The sequence below is a fragment of the Cucurbita pepo genome, chromosome 9, assembly GCF_057944985.1.
Source record: "Cucurbita pepo subsp. pepo isolate OVF chromosome 9, ASM5794498v1, whole genome shotgun sequence".
Taxonomy (NCBI): Eukaryota; Viridiplantae; Streptophyta; class Magnoliopsida; order Cucurbitales; family Cucurbitaceae; genus Cucurbita; species Cucurbita pepo.
Genome location: NC_141806.1, coordinates 4107827 through 4118574, shown reverse-complemented (window position 1 = coordinate 4118574; position 10748 = coordinate 4107827). Strand labels below are relative to the sequence as shown.

The 10748-nt window shown below is 39.3% G+C and overlaps 2 protein-coding genes and 3 non-coding genes across 5 annotated transcripts; 1 reads left to right on the top strand and 4 right to left on the bottom strand.

Annotated features, from left to right (window-relative positions):
- The first annotated feature begins 334 nt into the window (after positions 1-334).
- On the top strand, positions 335-4250 carry LOC111801436 (oxidoreductase, 2OG-Fe(II) oxygenase family protein). Its single transcript, XM_023685435.2, has 7 exons — positions 335-537; positions 643-794; positions 878-1239; positions 3222-3360; positions 3467-3533; positions 3642-3763; positions 3912-4250. The coding sequence occupies exons 1-7, from the start codon at positions 431-433 to the stop codon at positions 4049-4051; spliced, it is 1089 nt and encodes a 362-aa protein (XP_023541203.2). The 5' UTR covers positions 335-430; the 3' UTR covers positions 4052-4250.
- A 585-nt stretch (positions 4251-4835) lies between these two features.
- Positions 4836-4916, bottom strand: TRNAL-AAG (transfer RNA leucine (anticodon AAG)). Its single transcript has one exon. It is a non-coding gene; the product is annotated as a tRNA-Leu (tRNA).
- Positions 4917-5492: 576 nt separating this feature from the next.
- Positions 5493-5573, bottom strand: TRNAL-AAG (transfer RNA leucine (anticodon AAG)). The gene has a single exon. It is a non-coding gene; the product is annotated as a tRNA-Leu (tRNA).
- A 716-nt stretch (positions 5574-6289) lies between these two features.
- Positions 6290-6370, bottom strand: TRNAL-AAG (transfer RNA leucine (anticodon AAG)). Its single transcript has one exon. It is a non-coding gene; the product is annotated as a tRNA-Leu (tRNA).
- A 522-nt stretch (positions 6371-6892) lies between these two features.
- LOC111801387 (chlorophyll a-b binding protein 7, chloroplastic) lies at positions 6893-8576 on the bottom strand. Its single transcript, XM_023685366.2, has 4 exons — positions 8418-8576; positions 8116-8330; positions 7149-7663; positions 6893-7059 (listed from the first exon to the last, which is right to left on the bottom strand). The coding sequence occupies exons 1-4, from the start codon at positions 8471-8473 to the stop codon at positions 7042-7044; spliced, it is 804 nt and encodes a 267-aa protein (XP_023541134.2). The 5' UTR covers positions 8474-8576; the 3' UTR covers positions 6893-7041.
- Positions 8577-10748: the final 2172 nt, after the last annotated feature.

Sequence of the window (10748 nt, the reverse complement as noted above, 5' to 3'; positions counted from 1 at the left end):
GCCAACGAGGACGCTCGGCCTTGAAGGGGGGTGGATTGTGATGTCCCACATTGTTGGGGAGGGGAAAAACACCCTTTATAAGAGAAGCTTAGGGGAAGTCCGAAAGTGAAAACCCAGATAGGACAATATCTGCTAGGTGGATATGGATTGTGATGTCCCACCATGTTGGGGAAGAGAAAAACACCCTTTATAAGGGAAGCCGGAAAGGGAAAACCGAAAGAGGACAATAATATCTGCTAGGTGGATATGGTCATTACATCTTCCTTATTTACTTTTAAATATTTAATTAAATTTTGTAACTCAATTTTAATATATATTTTGACTATTCAAAACCCTAAGTTTCCTGTCCCGTCCATCGCCATAACTCAGAAGCTCAATTTCACGATCCTACCGAGTAACTCGCCGGCGGTAGCCAATCTCGGTGGATAAAATGTACGGTTCAGACAAAGGCACCGACGATTCTGAGCGCACCGCTTTCAGAAGAGCAGAGAAGAAATACAAACTGTACTACGACGACACCTATAAATCTTCCAAAAAGTATATTTCTTCCCAATTTGCGCTTTCAGGTTCTATTTCATTTAATTGGCATTGGATTCGTTGTTAGAGGCGATGTTTCAAACTCTTGCTTATGATTCCTTTCAGGAAAAAGCTACCGAAACAAGTGGATTTGTCTGAGGTTATCGATTTCAAGCGTATCCTCGAATGTTACAATCAGGATGGTGCGCTTCCGCTGGGCGTGAATGCGACTAAGTGCGATCTCGATGGACCAGTCTTCTGCTTGGAGAATCGTCCTGGTATTGCCAATTCTCCATTTTCGATACTGTTTCAAAGAAAAAGATCCCAAAATTCAGTTGTTCTCTATGTGTCTAAAATGTAGGGTTTTATTTTATTCCTGGTGCGTTGAGTTTAGAAGAACAATGCCAATGGATTAGGGAGAGTTTAAAGGATTTTCCGCAGCCTCCTAATAGAACCAATCATAATGCTATTTATGGACCAATTCAAGACCTGTTCATTGCTGCTAAGGAAAAGAAAGTTTTAGTTGAAGATAATGAAATCTCTGCTTCCAACGATGATTCCGACACTGAACCTTCCCTTATCAATGGAAATTCTAATGGATGGAAGTTTGTGGAGGAAAATACTGTTTCATCCAGAAGGGGGACCTGCAAATCAGTTCCGGCCTCTGCATTACTTTGGAAGTTGCGTTGGAGTACACTCGGCCTACAATTTGATTGGTCCAAGGTGAGTCTAACTAGAAGACTCCATATTTTACTCGTGTTTTATAGTATGAACTCTCGGTAATATTAGGAGTGTCGAAGATTGTTAGGAGAGAGTCCCACGTTGGCTAATTTAGGGAATGATCATGAGTTTATAGGTAAGGAATACATCTCCATTGGTACGAGGCCTTTTGGGAAAACCAAAAGTAAAGGCATGAGAGCTTATGCTCAAAGTGAACAATATCATACCATTTTGGAGATTCGTGATTCCTAACATGGTATCAGAGTCATGCCCTTAATTTAGCAATGTCAATAGAATCTTCAAGTGTTGAACAAAGAAATTGCTAGTCCCGTAAGTGTAGTAAAAAATGACCTATGTGTCGAACAAATTGTGTACTTTGTTTGAGGGCTCCAGAGAAAGGAGTCGAGCCTCGATTACGGAGAGGCTGCCCAAGGGCTATATAGACCTCAGGGGAGGCTCTATGGTGTACTTTGTTCGAGGGGAGGATTGTTGGGAGGGAGTCCCACATTGGCTAATTTAGGGAATGATCATGAGTTTATAAGTAAGGAATACATATCCATTGGTACGAGGCCTTTTGGGAAAACCAAAAGCAAAGCCATGAGAGCTTGTGCTCAAAGTGAACAATATCATACCATTGTGGAGGTTCGTGGTTCCTAATATGGTATCAGAGTCATGCCCTTAATTTAGCAATGTCAATAAAATCCTCAAGTGTCAAACAAAGAAATTGCTAGCCTCGAAAGTGTAGTCCAAAGTGACTCATGTGTCGAACAAAGGGTGTACTTTGTTCGAGGGCTCCAAAGAAAAGAGTCGAGTCGAGTCTCGATTAAGGGGAGGCTGTTCGAGGGCTATATAGACCTCAGGGGAGTCTCTATGGTGTACTTTGTTCGAGGGGAGGATTATTGGGAGGGAGTCCCACATTGGCTAATTTAGGGAATGATCATGGGTTTATAAGTAAGGAATACATCTCCATCGGTATGAGGCCTTTTGGGGAAGCCCAAAGCAAAGCCATTAGAACTTATGCTCAAAGTGGACAATATCATACCATTGTGGAGGTTCGTGGTTCCTAAATGGTATCAGAGTCATGCCCTTAATTTGGCAATGCCAATAGAATCCTCAAGTGTCGAGCAAAGAAATTTCTACCCTCCAAAGTGTAGTCAAAAGTGACTCATGTATCGAACAAATGGTGTACTATGTTCGAGGGCTCCAAACAAAAGAGTCGAGTCTCGATTAAGGGGAGGCTGTTCGAGGGCTATATAGACCTCAGGGGAGTCTCTATGGTGTACTTTGTTCGAGGGGAGGATTTTGGGAGGGAGTCCCACATTGGCTAATTTAGGGAATGATCATGGGTTAATAAGTAAGGAATACATCTCCATTGGTAAGAGGCCTTTTGTGGAAGCCCAAAGCAAAGTCATGAGAACTTATGCTCAAAGTGAACAATATCATACCATTGTGGAGATTCGTGGTTCCTAACATGGTATTAGAGTCATGCCCTTAATTTAGCAATGCCAATAGAATCCTCTAAGTGTCGAACAAAGAAATTGCTACCCTCCAAAGTGTAGTAAAAAATGACTCAGGTATCGTACAAATGGTTTTCTATGTTCAAGGGCTCCAGAGAAAGGAGTCGAGCCTTGATTAAGGGGAGGTTGTTCAAGGGCTATATAGACCTCAGGAGAGGCTCTATGGTGTACTTTGTTCGAGGGGAGGATTGTTGGGGGGAGTCCCACATTGGCTAATTTAGGGAATGATCATGGGTTTATAAGTAAGCAATACATCTCCACTGGTATGAGGCCTTTTGGGGAAATCCAAAGTAAAGCCATGAAAGCTTATGCTCAAAGTGGACCATATCATACCATTATGGAGAGTCGTGATTCCTAACGAGGAGATTATTCGGGGTGGGGACTTTTTCTTTCCAAAACGCCAAAACCTCCCGTACTGTTTCTATGGATTTGTTTGATATCTGAATTATTCTCCTTGTTATGGAGTAGCGAAGCTATGACATATCTCTGCCCCATAACGAGATTCCCTCTGCGTTATGTCAACTTACCAAAAGAATGGCGGCAGCTGCAATGCCAACTGGGGAAGAATTCAAACCTGAAGCTGCAATAGTGAATTATTTTGCTTCAGGTAAGTAAAGAAAAATTTGTGCATTGACATCAATAGAATGATAAGTGATGCATGGAAATGTCAGCAGAACCTTGCCATTACTCTGACACTTCGTTGATATCTTTAGGCGACACGCTCGGGGGTCATCTAGATGACATGGAAGCTGACTGGAGCAAGCCAATTGTTAGCTTGAGGTATCTTGCCAACTTATCCTCATTGAATTGCATTCCTGTCTGTTATGTTAAAAGAGGACATTGATCTCCAGTACTTATTCTGTTATCTGCTTTATCCGCCCGCTCCAGTTTGGGTTGCAAGGCTATCTTTCTTTTGGGTGGCAAGTCGAGACAGGATCCGCCCGTAGCCATGTTTCTTCGAAGTGGAGATGTCGTGCTAATGGCTGGAGAAGCAAGGGAATGTTTCCATGGTAATGCAGCCCTCATGTTTACTCTTACATCATGCGTTGCCCTTTTGTTCTATATATCGACCCGGATATCCGATTTCGACGAATGCTTTGTGATTCATCTATCGAAAAAACCGCTAACTTCCTGGAACATGCCGTGAATGTCTTGTAGGTGTACCACGGATCTTCACAGATGAAGAAAGTGAGGAAATTTCTCTTCTTGAAAAGCGGTTTTCAAGTCGAGATGATTTGCATTTTCTGGAATACATAAGAACTTCAAGAATAAACATCAACATTAGACAGGTTTTCTGAGTGTTTCATGATTATTCTTTTACATTGCTAGAAGAAGTTTTCCATCATTACTGGGAGGCGATTGTTTACCGTTAGTTTTGGATGAAATTTGTTTGTACTTTGTTTAAAAAATACGCTTGAACTTTCAAAAGTGTTTGAAAAGTACCATTAGAGCAGATTGATTAGCGATAAGCAAATACAAGTAAGTTATTAAATTTCATCGAAACTCTCGTTAGCTCAAGCTTAGGACCATTAATTAAGCTGGAAATGAAAGGAATGAAACTGTGATACACTGTCCTAGGATGTCAAAAATGGTCAGCTAAAAGCTGTCGGAAAAGGCAAGCTAGTGAGTGAGCTCCATTAAATTTCTTTTTTTCTTGGGTATCCTAGTGAAATTCGGCCTCGAAAGCCTTCGGTAGAAGTCCGAGAGTTCAGACTTCAAAGGAAAAAATTTGAAAATTAATCCTCATCGGGATTCGGGTGCTATGAATTCTTCCCTCTTTAAAAACTATCTCCCGTGAAAGTTGTTTATGTCCGAATCTCAGGGTAGGACATCTTGTCCATTTTTCTTGCTTATTCTAAATACGGTCATTCACTCACTACACATTGATCATGCTTACATTCATATAGATTCTAAAGGCTAGGGTCTTGTTCGTAAAGGCCGGTACGGGGATCACACCTTAGTTCACCTCAAGATAAGATTTGACGTCCAATAGATTAGTGACATCGGAAATAGGTGAATCACCTCGGAACCTATAGAACAATATTAAATTTTGTATATAAAACTAATGAAAAAGGTAAATATTGTTGAGAGTGGGATTTGAACCCACGCCCTTTCGGACCAGAACCTTAATCTGGCGCCTTAGACCAACTCGGCCATCTCAACATAGAAAGTTTGACTCAAAGTAGCTACTTGGAACTCTCGCCAAAATCCGACTCGAAGTAGCCACTTAGAGAGGATTCCCGTTTCTCTCTCTACCTTTCTTTTAAAACTCTAAACCCTCCTTTTCTTTTTATTTTCTTCTCACTTCATAACTAGGGTTAGGATTCTTAAGAATGGAGTCAAACTGATCATTTATCTCTGACTTTGATCGACTTTTTTCAATTTGTACTATTTATCTTATATATTTTTTCTTGAATTTCTAGGATTTTTCTAAGCATTTTCTCTTTCACAATCCTACCCTCAATAAAATCTTAAAAGATCGAACCAAAGGACAAAAAAGTGAAAATTTTAAAAATTAATCATCGTTCCAATTCAGTGGTTACAAATACTTTCCTCCTTCAAAATTTTGCTCCTTAAAGTTGCTTATGCTCGAATCTTAGGGTAGGACACCCTCTTGTCCATATACCTTGCTTGTAGCTGGTCGGCACACGGAGATCACACCATTAATGCACCTCGAGCTAAGATTTGATGTTTTGTAGATCGACGACACCAGAAATAGGTGAACAAAAAGAAAAAAAATGTTGAGAGTGGGATTTGAACCCACGCCCTTTTAGACCAGAACCTTAATCTAGCGCCTTAGACCAACTCGGCCATCTCAACATGAAAAGTTTGACTCAAAGTAGCCGCTTAGAACTCTTGCCAAAATCAGACTCCAAGTTATTTAGAGCGGATTCCCGTTTCTCTCCCTACCTTTCATTTAAAACTCTAAAACCCTCCTTTTCTTTTTCTTCTTTTTGTTTTCTTCTCACTCCATAGCACCCGTTAGGATCCTTGGTTAGGAATGGGGTCAATTTGTCCCTTGGTTGACTTTGATCGACTTTTTTCAATTTGTACTATTTATCTTTTATATTTTTCTTGAGTTTCTAGGATTTTCTTAGTCGAGATGCTGCCCTCAATAAAATCTTGAAAGATTGGACTAAAAAATGAAAATTTTGAAAATTAATCATTGTCCCGATTTAGCAGCTACAAATACTCCCCTCCTTCAAAACTTTGCCCCTCGAAGTTGCTTATGCCCGAATCTCAGGGTAGGACATTCTCTTGTCTGTTTTCCTTGCTTAAGATTCTAAGTTGTCACTGCGGTACCTCACTACACATCCTCTTGGTCACATGATTATATTCATATAGATTCCAAAGGCTAAGGTCTCATCCCTGAGAGGGGGGTGTCGGACCACATAGGTTAAACACAGTAGCTAGTCGACATACGGGGATCACACTATTAGTTCACCTCGAGCTAAGATTTGACGTCTTGTAGATCGACAACACCAGAAATAGGCGAACCGCCTCTGAACCCAAAAGTATATGAAAAAAGTAAATATTGTTGAGAGTGGGATTTGAACCCACGCCCTTTCGGACCAGAACCTTAATCTGGCGCCTTAGACCAACTCGGCTATCTCAACATGGAAAATTTGACTCAAAGTAGCCATTTAAAAATCCCGTCAAAATCCGACTCCAAGTAGTCATTTATGAATGAATTTGAGCTCTCAAGTTGAGACAGAATATCCTTGTCATTTATAAGTTTCAAGCAATTCTTGTGGTAGATTGTATCCATTTAATTCAATAAGTCTTGATTAAGTTCGATTGTAGAGACTTAATTTAGAACAAGGTTCCAAATCTTACTTTTACGTCTATGTTCTTAAAAGTAATCTAATTCTAGAATTATCTCTTGGTTGATCCGAATTTTGTATATAGAATTATTAATTCTTTTGATTCAACGGTTATTGCTTCATCAAAAACTTAGTTCGTTGGGTATGACACTCCACCTTCAAGTATTGCTAAATCGAGCTGCTTGTTGTGTGGTACATCACCTCAAGCTCCTCTCAAAGTCGAAATTTCGTATACATTCGCAAGAATGATCATAGCTAAATTCAGTCTGATATAACCGTTCATACAAAATTGCAACCATAGAGCATACGCAGAGATTCAGAACTCAAAACGCGTCTAAAACTTCCTTAATTCTCGTTCTCATTTGTACATGAAATTGATATCAATGTCCATACACAAGACATAAACACATAGTTTTCAAGTTATGATTTGATACACACGCCTCCTCCTATGCTCTTCAATTTCTTCACTTGGGAGTAAAAGCCTGTAAAAAAGAAGAACACAACAGTTAAACCCTAAAATTTACCACCCTATTTAATCTCAAGATCTTCCAAATCCTAGGTTAAAACTTACGGCGAAGATGGTGGCGTGGCCGGGATCGGCAAGGTGCGCGAAAAGATTGTCGATGGGACCGGTGCCAGTGTAAATGTGTTGAAACCATGCACCCATCACTGCCAACATAGCCAAACGTCCGTTCTTGATCTCTTTAGTTCTCAATTCCTTGATCTTTTCGGGAGACCCGCTACCCCATCCGAGCGGGTCGAACCACAGCCCTCCTGGGTACCCAACGTCCGTTCCGGTGAGCTTGTTGTTGGGGAAGATCGGGTCGGTGTTGACGCAGCCGGGTTTGAGAATGTCGGCCCACCGTCTACCCTCGGCCCAACCGATGAAAATGAGTTCGACGACGAAGAGGGTGGTGGTGTCGGTGAAGTATTCCAATTCTCCGGCGGTGTACCATGATGGAGTGTTCAAAATTCCGATCTTTGTCAAGAATTCCGGGATGAAAATTCCGGCAGCGCCTAACATTGCCCACCGGCAGTGCACCAGCTCCGCCTGCTGGTTCCATCTCAGGCTCTCCGGATCAGAAGCTACCAAAATACAGTACAAAAATTAAAGGGTGATATTTTTAATTACGCTACAATTATATATATAATTACTAAATATATAATAATCTATATATATTTATATTTATATTTATATATTTATATTTATATTGTTCTTATTTAATTATTTATTCTTCAACAATTTTGAAAGTTAATTTTTAAAAATATATATTGAAATTGAGTTAAATTTTTTAATTAAATATTTAAAAATAGATAAATATATATTTTAGGAGCTAATATTTTATTTATAACGGTAAATAAATGACTCGGACAATGTGAACGGTTCGATTACGTTGAATTCATTATTTAATAAAAATTGTATATATTGAAATTTTTTACCATTTGAACAGTTGAGTTGAGTCTAAAAAAATGTTTCAGTCGGGTCCAACTCAATTCACTGATACTCAGTAGTAGTTTAGTAGTGGTTTAATACTTACAAAGACCAAGAGGGTCGAAGCCAAAGTCACCGGGGAGGCTACCGTCGAGCCATGGAGGAGGGGTGCTACCAGGGAACCAAAGGGGTCTGTTGGGGTCAGCGGCGGCACAGACCGGAGCAGATCGAGGAGCAACAGCAGCGGTGGTGTACTTTCTTAGTCTCAATTTCTTCCCTGTTACGAAATTAGAAGCCTTTGGACACCCGTTCTTTTGAGAACTGCAAAACATTTAGCTTCATAATTAGTAATTTAGTTGAAACGACTAGTTTAGGGAAATAAAGAAGATGAATGAGAGAATAAGTTGCCTCGATGAAGAAATTGCGACCGTTGCAATGGCAGAAGAAGCACAAGCCGAGGCCATTTCGAGTCGGGATCACTAAATGGGAAATTTGAGTGATGAAGATGACCGTGTGGGTTTGGATTGAATCATAGTTCGTTAATGTATGCAAGGGCTTATCTAAATGGATAGGGGAGGGGATGTGCAATTGGCTGAATCACTGCCACGTGGCATAGAGAATCTAATATCTGCCACGTCCACATCGGCTCGTTTCTGCTTACCTGGAATAATCTCAAGCTTTGTGGCTCTCCTTTCAAGTCCGTGGCAATCATACCCTTAAATATCGGGTCCAACCAGTATCCAGATTGAGATTTGTCGCCACGTGGCGCTCTCTGTATGGTTGTTGAATAATCTTTCTAATTTTTGGTATATATATATATATATATATATTTTTTTTTTTTTAAAATAAAAACCCAACTATGGTTTAAACCATTAATATTTACTTTTCTTATTTTTAATTTATCCTAATATTTGAGAATCTCTTATACACAATAGGAAATCGAACTTCTCTCGACCCGTTTTTATCGACGAAGTGAAAACACATCAGGAGAAGCAAGGACTCGGAACGCCATCAGCAACATCAGCAAAAAGTCATCTCCCGATGCACGTTTCATTTGAACATCGGGAGTTTTAACCTCTCCAAACTTCTCCCGACGCCACATGAAAAGGCGTTTGGAGAGGCTACGAATTAAATCCTTTAAATTTCTTCTTTCCGGATCCAATCAATACACAACCAAAGCCTTTCACGATCGGTTTCATGCCTTTCATCCAGCTCCAAATCATTTCTTATCTCCATGCTCGGTACTTGCCACCTCACTGTTGTCATACCCTCTCCCACACTTAGTTACCACCGATGTCGTAATGTGAATCTCTCTTACCTATCTCGTCCATGTCAATCCCTCATAAAAAAAATTTCTTCTATATTGTCGGGAGATTCTTTCTAAGATTCAAAATCAGAAAGAGCTTACCTACCGGATTAGGTTGGGTTAGATCGTAAACTCTATTCAGGTTGTTTGGATCATCAACCCAACTAACCCAAAATTTAAATTAGTCTAAAAAAATTTCTCAACCTAACCCGACCAAATTCGTGAGGCCCATTTAAAACTTATGTTTGTGAGGCCCATTTAAAGCCCAAAGCTAAAAAATAATGGGCTTTAGAAGGCCCATTAGGCTACCTGTTATTAGACCAGCCCAGCCCAACAATAATTAAAAATGACAAAAAGAGATAATAAATAAATAAATCAATAAAATATAAAAAGAAAAAGAAAATGTAATAAAAAAATGATGAGGGGGCACATGAGCTTTGGTGAGGTTAATAACCACCAAATCTTTTACTTAAATTTAAATGAATGATTAGATTTGGATTTAGGAAGTAATTAAGGCCAAATTACAAGAAACCACCGACCACATAAACACACATGTGATGAAGTTAGGTGGATGATGATTATGAAACAAAGTGGTTTTTAAGGAAGCAAATTTGGTGGTTAGTTTTTACAAATCCATCCTTAAAAGGATCGAATCATTTTCATGTATTGTCTTTTTGTTTTTTGTTTTTTTTTTTTTTAAATAAATTATTATCCCGTTTATCTACTCGAACGTACGAATTTTTCTTGTTGATTTCTTGTTTGTTTGTGATAAGTCGGAAAATTCATTTTCGAGGGTTTTGATGTGAATAGTACAAGACAGAATGAGTAGAAAATATTTATTTATTTATCGAGGGTTGTGTAAAACCTAAGTTGTGTGACTAAAGCCCAATATATTTTTATACAAACCTTAGGGTTTCAGTTGAATATAGTCGAATATTGCACGCTAGTCGCCTGCATTGCCATCGTAGACGAACACCGTCGTCGTCGAAACTACCGTTTGGAGGAGTAAACGGTGGGTTTTCATGAGACTTTTTCTTTGAGTCCAATCTCGATCTTGAATGGAACATACCCTTATTGTTTACCTCTAAATGTCCATATAGTAACCGAGGTACAACGACCCAAAGAAAGTTACAATGTTGGAATTGAACACAACCTCTACGTAGAGAGAATGTGACCAATAAAACCCTATGATTTGTGGGAATCGTTGTATCATGTCAAGTTGGGTTGTTTAAACTTGGGTGTTTAATTGTAGACTTGGTATAAGTTGGAGTTGGACCAATATTTGTAAGTTCGATTAAAAAGAAGTCCTCAAGGCAAGGAACCTTTCTATTGAAACTTAAATGTTTTATTTTTTTAAAATGGTTAAAAATGTTCGCTATTGTCTGGTTGTGTGTTGTGTGATATGATTATGTTTTATAGTAAAAATAAATGTT

Coding starts and splice junctions, on each gene's coding strand:
- LOC111801436 (XM_023685435.2), top strand. CDS start 431: ATGTACGGTTCAGACAAAGGCACCGACGATTCTGAGCGCACCGCTTTC. Junction 1,240..3,221: donor TACAATTTGATTGGTCCAAG/GTGAGTCTAACT, acceptor GTTATGGAGTAG/CGAAGCTATGACATATCTCT. Junction 3,534..3,641: donor AAGCCAATTGTTAGCTTGAG/GTATCTTGCCAA, acceptor CGCCCGCTCCAG/TTTGGGTTGCAAGGCTATCT.
- LOC111801387 (XM_023685366.2), bottom strand. CDS start 8,473: ATGGCCTCGGCTTGTGCTTCTTCTGCCATTGCAACGGTCGCAATTTCT. Junction 8,331..8,417: donor GTCGCAATTTCTTCATCGAG/GCAACTTATTCT, acceptor AATGTTTTGCAG/TTCTCAAAAGAACGGGTGTC. Junction 7,664..8,115: donor CTTCGACCCTCTTGGTCTTT/GTAAGTATTAAA, acceptor GTATTTTGGTAG/CTTCTGATCCGGAGAGCCTG.